Source organism: Rutidosis leptorrhynchoides, chromosome 9, assembly GCF_046630445.1.
Source record: "Rutidosis leptorrhynchoides isolate AG116_Rl617_1_P2 chromosome 9, CSIRO_AGI_Rlap_v1, whole genome shotgun sequence".
Taxonomy (NCBI): domain Eukaryota; kingdom Viridiplantae; phylum Streptophyta; class Magnoliopsida; order Asterales; family Asteraceae; genus Rutidosis; species Rutidosis leptorrhynchoides.
The window spans coordinates 36,341,804-36,355,361 of NC_092341.1; the positions used below are offsets into that span (position 1 = coordinate 36,341,804).

The 13,558-nt window shown below is 35.3% G+C and overlaps 1 protein-coding gene across 1 annotated transcript; it reads right to left on the minus strand.

The window, feature by feature from the left end:
• Positions 1-1,520: 1,520 nt before the first annotated feature.
• Positions 1,521-3,023, minus strand: LOC139867951 (uncharacterized). The gene is made up of 2 exons (XM_071856294.1): positions 2,461-3,023; positions 1,521-2,154 (listed from the first exon to the last, which is right to left on the minus strand). Exons 1-2 carry the CDS (start codon positions 3,021-3,023, stop codon positions 1,521-1,523), a joined length of 1,197 nt encoding a protein of 398 aa, XP_071712395.1.
• Positions 3,024-13,558: the final 10,535 nt, after the last annotated feature.

Genomic DNA, 13,558 nt, shown 5'->3' on the forward strand with positions numbered 1-13,558 from the left:
TTCGAATAAGATAGCTTTATATGTATGAATCGAATGATGTTATGAACATCATTACTACCTCAAGTTTTCTGGATAAAACTACTAGAAATGAGAAATATGGATATAGCTTCAAAGGATCCTTGGATGGCTTGAAAGTTCTTGAAACAGAATCATGACACGAAAACAGTTCAAGTAAGATTTTCACTCAAAATAAGATTGTTATAGTTGTAGAAATTGAATCAAAGTTTGAATATGAATATTACCTTGAATTAGAAAGATAACCTACTTTAAATAACAAAGGTTCCTTGATCTTAGATGATTACTTGGAATAGATTAGAAAGCTTGGAAGTAGACTTGCAAACTTGGAAGTATTCTTGATTTTTATGAAACTATACTTATGGAATTTATGAAGAACACTTAGAACTTGAAGATGAAACTTGAGAGAGATTAACTAGATGAAGAAAATTTAAGAATGAAAGTGTTTGTAGGTGTTTTTGGTCGTTGGTATATGGATTAGATATAAAGGATATGTAATTTTGTTTTCATGTAAATAAGTCATGAATGATTACTCATATTTTTGTAATTTTATGAGATATTTCATGCTAGTTGCCAAATGATGGTTCCCACATGTGTTAGGTAACTCACATGGGCTGCTAAGAGCTGATCATTGGAGTGTATATACCAATAGCACATACATCTAAAAGCTGTGTATTGTACGAGTACGAATACGGGTGCATACGAGTAGAATTGTTGATGAAACTGAACGATGATGTAATTGTAAGCATTTTTGTTAAGTAGAAGTATTTTGATAAGTATCTTGAAGTCTTTCAAAAGTGTATGAATACATATTAAAACACTACATGTATATACATTTTAACTGAGTCGTTAAGTCATCGTTAGTCGTTACATGTAAATGTTGTTTTGAAACCTTTAGGTTAACGATCTTGTTAAATGTTGTTAACCCATTGTTTATTATATCAAATGAGATGTTAAATTGTTACATTATCATGATATTATGATATATAATATATCTTTATATGATATATATACAGTTAAATGTCGTTACAACGATAATCGTTACATATATGACTCGTTTCGAAATCATTAAGTTAGTAGTCTTATTTTTACATATGTAGTTCATTGTTAATACACTTAATGATATATTTACTTATCATTTAGCATAATTAACCAAGTGTATCAATATCTTAATATGATTCATATGTACCTAGTAAGACGTTGTTATAACGATAATCGTTATATATATCGTTTTCGAGTTCCTTAATTTAATAGACTCATTTTTATGTATATAACTCATTGTTAAAATACCTAATGAGATACTTACTTATAATAAAATCATGTTAACTATATATATAACCATATATATGTCATCATATAGTTTTTACAGGTTTTAACGTTCGTGAATCACCGGTCAACTTAGGTGATCAATTGTCTATATGAAACTTATTTCATATAATCAAGTCTTAACAAGTTTGATTGCTTAACACGTTGGAAACATTTAGTCATGTAAATATCAATCTCAATTAATATATATAAACATGGAAAATTCGGGTTACTACACTACGCTTGTCAAGTTCGACTCTTACCGGGATGCGTTTCTTTCTAACCCTCCATACGAAGATCTCGATTTTTCTAGGCACCAAGTTGTTTCGGATTGTCTCATGTTGTTGCTCAGCTTGTTGAAGCAGCTGCTCGTCCACAAAGTTGGTTAGTCTCTTAATAGTAAACTGCTGGTTTGATGCTAGTGTCCAAACCCAGCTATCTGCTTTGTCACGATCGAAGGGGACACCTGCAATTAAATCAACGAGACAGTCCAATTCATTTAGGGAGCGTCCAGAAGGTTGGCGTGACCAAGCCCAATTAAAAGTCGGGCCTGTGTTTGCAAAACTGATTCGATCACTGATGACAGCTTCTTTTAGACTTTCCAATCGATAAAGTCTTGGGAACAGTGTGCTGAGTTTAGTATCTCCCACCCATTGCTCGTTCCAAAAAGATGTTGTTGATCCGTCTCCAATTTTCTTGACAAATGAGTTCTTGAAGTCCACATGCAAGTCTTGAATGGCATTACCTGCAGAAATAATGTTGTGCCTGGTACCCGAGAATGAGGAGCAACATTTGTCATTCCCCACCCCCAAGCCACCGTTTGCACCGTGAATGCTAAGAATAATTTTCACCCAAAAAGCGTCGGTTTCGATTTTGAACCTCCACCATTATTTACCCAAAAGTGAAAGATTTTTAGCTTTTAAAGATCCGATGTTTAAACCCCCCGCCCCATAAGAAGATAACACACAATCCCAATTAACCCAAGAGATTTTGGAACCCGACTCCCCACCCCAAAAGAATGAACGTCTCAAACTCTCAATGGTTTTAAGAACACACGAAGGAGCACGATAGAGGGAGAAATAATACAACGGGAGACTACTAAGAACCGATTTTATGATAACCAATCTTCCACCAAACTACATCATCCTCATTTTCCAATCCAAAAGCCTAGCCTTTATTTTTTCAATGACCGGATCCCATGATTTTATACTATTCATTTTCGAATCAATTGGAAGACCAAGATACACGAAGGGTAATTTACCAATTTGGCATCCGAGTATAGTGGCCACATGACCTACCTCCTCCAAGCTTGCCCCTATGCCAAACAAACTACTTTTATGAAAATCAACTTTTAGGCCCGATGCCAACTCGAAGCATTTGAGAAGATTATGAATGCTATATACATTATCCCGATTCCAATCACCAATAAAAATCGTGTCATAAGCGTATTGGAGATGTGAGACAATTATTTTATCGACTCCAATCTCCACCCCTTTAAAAAGACCTTTCTCGGTAGCCGCTTTTGCAAGGATATTAAGTCCTTCTGCCGCAAGGATAAAAAGAAACGGCGATAGTGGGTCACCTTGTCTTACCCCCCAACTTATGTTGAATTCCTTGGTCGGTGATCCATTGACAAGGATTGAGATCGAAGTGGACTTTAGACAAGCAAGAATCCAATCCCGCCATTTACTCCCGAACCCCATACATTTCATAACATCAAGAAGGAAGTTCTAATTGAGACAATCGAACCCCTTTTCGAAGTCAACCTTAAAAAGAATACCTTTCTGCCTTTTGGATTTGAGGAAGTCGATACACTCGTTCACAACTAGTGCACCGTCTAGAATGTATCTACCCCTCAAGAAAGCACTTTGTTCCGGTCCCACAAGTTGAGGTATCACTTTTCTGAGTCGATTAGATAACATTTTGGCAATTATTTTGTAATAACTACCAATTAAGCTTATCGGACGAAAGTCCCCGAGGCTTAATGGATCGGGTTTTTTCGGGACTAAGGTTACAAACGAAGCATTACATCCTTGCAAAAAATCAGAGTTTACCCAAAACCACTGTACGACATCCATGAGCTCTCCTTTGATGAGATCCCAATATTTCTTAAAGAAACGCATATTGAATCCGTCGGGTCCAGGTGCTTTCATGCTACCGCATTCAAGTATTGCATTATGTACCTCATTTTCATCGAATGTTGCTTCTAAAGCTGCTGCCTCATTAGAAGATATTGATGGGTATGAAAGGTTTTCTAGACTTGGTCGATTATCTTCACGTTCCTCAAACATCTTCCTGGAGTGATCGAAGGCACATAGTTTAATCTCGTTTGGATTGTCATTCCATACTCCATTGATGTGTAAACCCCGAATGTTACAATTGTTATTTTTCCTACGAATCAAGGAGTGAAAGAATTTCGTGTTCTCATCACCTTCTAGGATCCAACGAACCCGGGATTTCTGCTTCAACATTTTCATTTTTATATTCTCCTTTTCGATCCATGACTTCCTGCATTCTTTCTACATGGTGTACCCACTCTCATCTAACAGCCCTGCCTCAGCTTTAAGTTCCAATTCCATTGCCGAGTTTTTTAGGAGTTCTATCTCACCATCAAGTTGCCCGTATTTATTATGACTCCAGCATTTGAGAGCCTCCTTTACTTTTTTGAGTTTATTACGAAAGATACAATCTTTTCGTGAAATCATATCAACCGGTTCTTTCCATGAATCTTTAATTACTTGATCGATATCTTCTTCGTCTAACCACGCATCAAATAGTTTGAACGGTTTAGGGCCAAAGTTGCGAACTTCATCTCTTAATACGATCGGGCAATGATCAGAGTGTTTTCTCTCAAGTGCTAAAGCAGTTAGATCCTTCCATAATTTCACGAATTCTTCATTAACCAAGAACCGTTCAAGTTTGCTAAATTTTAATCCATCTTCGCTAACACGAGTGAAGTTTCTTCCACCTAAAGGAATTTCATGAAGACCGTTGTGGTTGATGAAATCATTGAATTGTCTTGCTCGATAGTCTAGGAATTCACAATTAAGTCTTTCGCTACTATCCCGGACTTCATTGAAGTCACCGCATAACAACCATGCTTCGTTGCTATTTTCAATCAGCCTCGTAAGAGAGTCCCAGAGTTTTTGTTTATTTGAATCATCATGCGGGCCATAAATGTTCAAAATGTTGAGCCTAGCACCTGAATCCTTCCAAGTGCCACTAACCCCAATGACACAATCGAAATTAATGATGCTAACCGCCTCGAAGAGATTTGTATCCCATATTAGCAATTGCCCTCCCGATTTACCCATCATCTCTTTTTGGATGAAATCACAATTACTCGATCCCCATAGGCTGTAAATCCACCTTGCATCGACTAGATGAAGTTGTGTAATTATATGTTTCAGTTTCGTATATGCAAATATTACTACAAATATAATAAAGGAGCCAACAGAGAAAAAAGTTATAGTTTTATGAAAGAGTTGGATATAAAAATATTCATATAAATCTACTCTAATTGATTTGTTTTAAAGTCAATTTATTTAAAGTGCATGGAGAGAGTGTTATTTATGGTGTTTAGGTATTTGTTAGAATTTTATTGATCCTCAAGTTATGATGAAATGCTTTAATGAAGTTTTGGACTCGGTTCACGTTTCAATGATCAAAACTTATACCAACACATTATTGATTAAACTGTCGAGTTACGTTGGAATGATTATTGCCCGGTGTTTAGATATTTGGTTTAAGATATGTTTGTTTGAATTTAGTTGCTAGAGATGTGCATTTAGCTCTACTAGGTGATATGTCCTTGTTAAAACCCTCTAGTTATTTTTATTATACTTGTTTTTATTTGATTAGTTATTTTTGTTTGACTTTTTACTTGAATATCTTCATATTCGATTTGTATTTACTAATTGATAATTATATTATATTATATTATATTATACTATACACTAAATATGGACACCGACTTCCAATCACGTTCCGCCACATCATTCAAATCGCTACAGTGTAACAGCAGCGACAGTACAACAGTAACGAACAGGGGTAATTTTGTCTTTTTACACCCCATAAATTGCCACAAAAAAAAACACTTGAAACAAATCTGATAAACAAGATTATACACCAAATTGACAACGTATTAATTTTTATAAATTGCGAAAGAAGAAAAAAAAAATTCCTTGAAACAAATCTGATGCCTGAGAGGTCGGTGGCTGCCGGAGTAGGTGGTGCCTGCCGGAATAGTTGTTGGCTGCCGGAGTAGGTCAGGGAGGGAGAACCTCATTTTCACCATATTCTTGCTAAATCAGTACATATGTTCATCATCAACATCTCGTTTTGGGTGAAATCAAAAGGTTTAAATAAAGTTATTAGCCCCATTTCATCCCATTTAACTACTACACAACATAACTACAAACAATTGATTAAAGAATTCATACCTTCAAAATTAGGGTTCTTGAAACCCACTTAAATCTTCAACAATAAAGATGATGCTGACGAAAATACTAGAGTTCTAAAATGGAGAATATGTAGATAATTTATCAAGAAGTCAAAGGAGGAATTTTAGGTGAAATTTGAAGATGGGATTCATTTGGTTCTGTCTCTTGCTGCGTAGCCCACAGATCACCAACACACCCACCTTTTATTCTTTTTGATAAGGAAAATGACTAGAAACTTCAATTGATGCCTACTTAAGTTAATATTTTGGGTAATTTACATAATCGACCCATACGTAATTGATGTGTGCAGCGGGGTGTACGAAATAGTGTATTTTTAATACAAAATACTACAAAATATGACACAAGTTTTATTAATTTACGGATGGGATATACCTAAACCTTGCTACAACACTATAGGCAGTGTACCTAATCGTAGAGTAGTGTAGTTTTTAGTAAGTCCGGTTCGTTCCACAGGGAGCTGGTGATACTTACTATATTTTTAACTATATTTATACAAAATATATATAATTATATAAGTAGTAATATTATTATAAAAGGGGGGTTTTACCGTTTAATGACCGGTTTGTTGATTCTATATTTTAAGCGTAAAGATAAATGACGATAATTAAAGTGCGTAAAATAATGACAATAAATAAAATGACAATAAATAAAATTGCGAGTATTAAAATGACAGTAAATAAAGATACGATGAGAAATACAATAAAAGAATTATGCTTATTTAAACTTCCGTAATCATGATGTTTGACGTGTTGATTTTAATTTATTACCATGGGTTAATTGTCCTTTGTCCTGGTTTATTTGATACGTCTATCTGGTTTTTGTCCATAATAGTCCATCGGTCATAAATATAAAGTGCGAGTATCCTCGTCAAATTACCCTTATACCCGAAGTCAAATATTCCAACTGATTAAGGATTTAAACTGTGACGCAGTTATCACTTCTATCAACAATTACACCAGTTATCACTGTATGTAATCTACCCCTGTTTTAATTAGTTTATGAATATTAATTCATCCACTTGATCAGAATGAATAATCAATTACCCAACCCAGTTGATTAATTAAATGATTATAACAGATTCCATATGAACGTCACTAAATAGGACAACTATAATCATTATTAATTATTAGGTTAATTAATTTGAAGATAGGTTCGACAGACTCCAATGAGTTGTCACTCAATTAGACAATACCCCCCATCTATTAATAGTCAATAGTCCAATTTCCACAAGTGTCGGTCTTTTGCCCAAACCTTAATTATGGTACAAAGTTCAATAACCCCGTCTTAATATTTTAGCCTAACATCACGATTACTTCGGCTCAAATAAGCATAATAATAACTTAGTTACGAGACATTAAATTAAAAAGGAAAGACATAACTTACAGTGGGTATTAATATCGTAGTATTACACGGGCAGAGTCTTGACTTAAAACCCGTAAATCATTTGTTACAATACTAAACTAAATCATAATTATTAAAATTATAATTAAAATTATAATTATTTATTTATGTTATATGTTTACAGAGAAGGAAAAGAAAAAGATGTGTTTGAGTTCGTGCATAAACTGCCTTTTTATAGGCATTTGGCCAGATTTTTACTGCCATGCGACTCGCATGGGTTTATGCCTATTTGCCATGCGACTCGCATGGCCACGCTGGACAGCTCACATAGCTTTGTCACATAGCTCTGCCGACATAATATAAAATAAATATAAATATATAAATAATTAATATAATTATTTATATATTATATTTTATTCTTGTGCATAGTAGACTAGATATTTTTGGTCCGTTGCGTCGGGCGTTTCTTCTAGGCTCGGGTCCCGGTTCCGGATTTTCGGACGTCCTCGCGTACTATTTTATATCGTGTACTTTGCGTCTTGTAACTTGTACTCTTGTTATTTTGAGACGTTCCTCATCAATAATTTGAACCATTTTAATTGTATCTTGTACATTTGAGCATTTTGGACCTTTCCGTCTTCAAATCTTCATTTTCGCCTTTTGTCTTCGCACTTATTTAATATAAACGAATATTACTTGAATATGGAACAATTGCAACTAAAATCTTGTCTTTCTTGGGGGATAATGTTATGAAATATATGTTCCTTTTTAGCCTTATCAATATCCCCACACTTGAGCGTTGCTTGTCCTCAAGCAATACAGTCTTGAAATAATATAATACATCACACAAATCACTTCTTTATTCTTCACACTTTATACATTAGTGATTTTGATATGGCGGTATAAACAATGATAGTAACGATGTGGTTTAAAGGTGGGTGTGTCATCCACAGTTGCCTCGGGTTTAGGTGAACGACACTTGCAATCAAATAGCCGATTTACTTTCGGTTTCCAAAGCAAAGTGCACATTTGAAAGGTGGTTTACAGTCCCACATGACTATAAAAATTTAGATCCTTAAGGAAATTGGATCTTTATGAAAATATTTGATCTTTTTGAAAATTCAAGCTAGATTTTACCCTAGACAAGTTTTCTGATTTGACCCACCATTCGGTGTTGCAAAATATATTTGTGGATCAATATTTTGGCTTAAAACTTTTAGGTTCGTGTAATCCACTGCTATCCCGGTATCGGAAGCACACATCCAGTTTACTTGTTCCGTATATTACCTTTCGGTAAACTACCGTCCGGTTGTAAAGGAAAGCGATGAACAAGAAACTGTTAAGGCAATGTCTAATGACATGCATTTGTTCATGGTCTAATTAACGTGTCGGATGCTAGAACTATCCTTGGTAGGAGCAATAGTAAATATCATCCTTTGATTTTTCGGTCTGGCACAAGGTCCTGTCTTCGACCATGCTATGCAACCACCGTTCTTACGGTTGACACCCGATTTGGTTCAGGTGACCTAATGAATTCCAGGTGAATTCCTAGGATTTTACGTTCAATGGTAATGAACGCATTGAAAATGGGTTTTCAGAAAACAAATCGGTTTGTATTTTTGATCAAAATATTTTCTCGTTCAAGCTCGAGTTTAGATATCATTGAATTCCATGAGTTTGTAATTCTCAATCTTTAAGGTCAATCTCAAGGATTGAGTAATATCAGGCTTAAAAGCTGATTTTTAATCTTTAAGGAGATTATCCTTTCTGGGGATCTGATTCATTAGTCTTATCAAGCTAATTTGCACGGTGCCTCCCCATTGTACGAGATAAATCCTTCTCATGGTTAGGATAAATCTGACCACATGGCGACCCTGTTTGATGCTGAGGTCCGTGGATTTCCTGCTGATTTTAGAGATGACTTTTCTAGATTTTTCGTCAACCTACAGCTGGTCTGGACGACAACTTCATGACCTAAATCAAGAAGCGCGTCTTTTTCGGAAGACTTTACTTCCTTTTAATGATGGAATTGATTCATCGTGTAGATCCATCTTTCTTTAATAAATCGGGTAAAACAGTTAATTTAGTCCAAAACAAAAACACCTGCAATAACTTTACAGAAACATGTGATAGATAGTTTTTAATTGAATAACTTGGTACATTCTCCCCACACTTAGTTTCTTTCTTTGCCTTTTTATTCTCCTTTATTCCATTTTAAATGAATTCAAGCGTTTTAGGGTGTTTCTCAATTTATGTCCTTTCCGAGGTAACGATAATTTCGGTATTATCACCTAGTTTTCACCGTTCATAAATATGTATAAACATGATTTTGACTTCATTTAATTGAAAATTTTTCAAATTTTCACAAAATTTGGCAAATAAACCAAGTATAAACCTGAGAGAATTTATAACCCTTCCCCACACTTAAGATCATGCAATGCCCTCATTTGCATGAAATCAGACTATAATTTAAATTCATGAGGGTGATTAGCGTAGAAAAGTGATTAAAAATACCGAGTTTGTAATTACAAAGCTCGTCGAATGATAGATGGCGCCTCATCGTTCATTCCTTCATTTGTTATATCATATTTGTTGTTTTGCGTCTTGTCGTCAAAATTAGTACCTTTTGCTTAACTTTAATGACAGTCTTTGAAAGTGCATTGTTTTACCCTGTTTTGTACATAAGATAAAATACAAACATATATATATATATATATATATATATATATTTTTGAAGTTTGGTTTATAACCCCACTTTTCAAAAATTTATAAAGTATAATATTTTTGGCATACTTTAAATCAATAAAATTAAAAATAATGATAACAAAATTTGTCGCCCCGCTCTCGGGTAAAGCAATTTCGGCTCAACGACCTAGTCTTCAACTCACGACGAATTTTAGAAATCAATTTTTTTTAACTTAATGAAATAAAGTAAATTTTGTTTTTAAAATCACACAAAACTTAAATTTAAAAAGCATATTAATTTTTATATAAAACCTACAAAATAAAAAAAAATCAGAATGGGGGAGAAAACTAGTTCTTTAGTGTCTGCTAGCGGAAAAGACCAATCGAATTCCATTCTCGGAACTACACGAGAACAGAACAACTAACTCCAAACAGCATTTTCTTTTTAGAACATTTGAATCTCCCCACACTTAGGTAGCCGTGGTGTCAAAATTGTGATTAACTTCATCGTTAATTTCTCTTGGTCCATAATCAACTTGCATATCTGTGACTTTTTCTTTAAGCCATTGACTAGCTTCTCCAGTAATATCCACAATTTCAACTAGTTTTGCCTTTTCTTTAGGTGACAGATTGGATACTAACCAGTTACATAACTTAAAGTTCACCTTACTTCTCGCATCAATAGCCCGTTTAAAAAGTTTCTTCATTGAACTGTTAATAACGGGGTCATTTAATTTCGTATCAATAACGGGGTTCTTTGTTATCAAGTCATCATTAGGTGTTACTTCATTTTCCCCACACTTAGGCGTTCTATTATTGTTAAGCACTACCGTTGGAGTTGGTAAAACAACATGGTTCTTACCAATCATTTTTTCTGGTTCAACGGTCTTGGTTGGTGGAGATTTAGACTTTCGAATCATAAAGGTGATAGATTTGTCACCACTTTTAAGTGTCATTCTTCCATTTCCTACATCAAATAACGCCCCGGTGGACGCAAAGAATGGTCGACCTAAAATTAGAGGAATGTTTGGGTCCTCTTCTATGTCAATGACAATAAATTCGACTAGAAAGGTTAAATTGCCTACTTGAACGGGTAGGTTGTCAGCAATTCCAACTGGGTGCTTAATGGTTTGATCAAAGAGTCGAACACTCATATCCGTTGGACTTAACTTACCTACACCTAATCTTTTATATAATGAAAGAGGCATAACACTCACACTTGCACCTAAATCTGCTAGTGCATCATACATGACACAATCACTAAGTAGACAAGGAACAACAAATTCACCCGGATCACCTACCCTAGGTGGAGGTTTTGGTGGAACTGTCTTCACCGGGTTTACTTCTACGGCTTTTGTTTCTTGTACTTTCTTATTCTTTTTCTTCTTCTTCTTTCCAGAGGTATCACAATCTTTATTACCTATCACTTGCTCATACTCAACTCCTTTTCTTGGAAACGGGATGGGTGGTTTGTATGGTGCCACCACTGGCTTTACATACTCGGGTGGTGGTGGTGTAACTTCTTCATTGTTACTCTCATCTAAAACCTTCCCATCTTCTGGTGCTGGTTTTTCAGAATTCGTTGAAACCATATTAACATTCTCATTCCGAGGATTTACTTCAGTATTACTCGGTAGCTTTCCTTGTTCCCTCTCACTCATCATGCTAGCAAGAGTACCTACGTGTTTTTCTAGATTCAAAATGGAAGCTTGTTGAGTTCTTAATGACTGATCAAACCTCTCGTTCATTTGGGTTTGAGTTTCAATAAATTGTGTTTGAGATTCAACTAGCTTGAATACCACGTCTTCCATATTTGACTTTTTCTCTTCGGTTTGTTGTTGTGGTTTATATAAGCTAGGTCTTTGTTGATTGAAAGTGTTGTTTTGAGTTGGTTGGTTATTCGGACCTTGTTGGTTATACCAGTTATTTTCGGGTCCTTTTGGATTGTAAAGAATGTTTTGATTTCGATTGAAGTTTAGCTTTGGCGGTTGATAATTATTTTGATAATTATTTCCCGGCCTTTGGTTCATATAGAAAACATTCTCTCGTTGTTCCATGGTTGGTTCAATGTGACAATCTTTCAATAAGTGTGGTCCACCGCATAGCTCACAACTGATTCGTATTGCGTGAATATCTTTATTCATCTTTTCCATTCGTCTTTCGAAAGCATCTATTTTTGCGGAAACAGAATCAAAGTCATGGCTAGAATCGGCTCTAGCCACTTTAGATGAACGAAAAATATCTTTTTCTTGGTGCCACTCATGCGAGTGGGAGGCTGTGTTATCAATAATTTTGTAAGCTTCAGTTGCGGTTTTCTTCATAATGGAACCACCAGCTGTTATGTCGATGTCTTTTCGTGTGGCAACGTTGACACCTTGGTAAAATATTTGTACTATTTGGTAAGTGTCTAAACCGTGTTGAGGACATCCTCTCAACATCCTTCCGAATCTTGTCCACGCCTCATATAATGTTTCATTTAGCTTTTGCGCGAACGTAACAATTTCTCCTTGAAGTCTCACGGCTTTGGATGCCGGAAAGAATCGTTTAAGAAATTTTTCAACTAAAACATCCCATGTGTCAATCGGCCCTTCAGGTAACGATTCTAACCAATCTTTGGCTTCTCCGTTTAAAGTTCAGGGAAACAACATGAGATAGATCTGCTCATCTTCCACTTCTCGGATTTTGAATAGTGTACAAATTCTTTTAAACGTACGAAGGTGTTCGTTAGGATCTTCATTCGGTGCACCACTGAATTGGCATTGGTTAGTTACCATGTGTAGAATTTGTCCTTTGATTTCATAATCTGGCGCATTAACTTCTGGCTTAATAATGGCGTGACCTTGGCCCGTGCGTGTGGCTCTCATTCGATCTTCCATACTTAGAGGTTCCGTTACTTCCATAATTGAATTTGTTGAATACGAATCACTAGAGGACTCTGATTTAACGGTTTGTGGTTCAGGAGGAATAATTAGTGGTTCAGGATCTTGGAATTGTCCTTGAATATGGTCCGGGTTCTTAATTGTGAAGTCGGGTTCAAAAGATGGATTATCGGAAATTTGAGTTGGAGTTCTTGTTCGACTAGATGACGATTCTAAAGAAAAATCAACGGCGACAATATTTGCTAGATGTCTTGATCGAGTTACAGGTGGTGAACGTATGACCGGCGGCGAACGTCTTGCTCGGTGCATTCACTGAATATCCTATTAGTTTTTAAAAAGGAAAGAAAAATTATAATAAGTTATCCAATTAATAGACTTTTCTGATTTTGCCCACGTTTCGAATAGCCAAAAGATGCAGCAGAGGGGCAGGATTCGTTTGGTCTCAATAGAATTGAGTACTGTTTGGCTCCAATAACCCGGTCCACGTACAAATCCAACTATTACTACGAACCAGAAAATTTTGATGTCTATCAATTTAACCACTTAAAATAAATTTTCGTAATTTTAAGAAATTTAGAGAAGAAGTAGAAAAAAAATAAGTCCTAAAAACTATAATGGCGAGAAATAAGAGAGAAAAAGAGTGCGCGTCGAAAAGTGTCGAAAAATGAAAAAGACGAAGAGTGGTTTGTAAACACGCGGTTAATCCAACCTTATAACTATCACTATCTTAAAATTAAAACTACAAATAGAGATCACTAATTGGAATTGTAATTGATACATAGGTAAACGGCGTCGAAAGATAAATAAAAATAAGAAAGTAGCACGAAAAATAGCGTCGCAAAATTTTAAGGCACCTAAATCTTAGTCTAA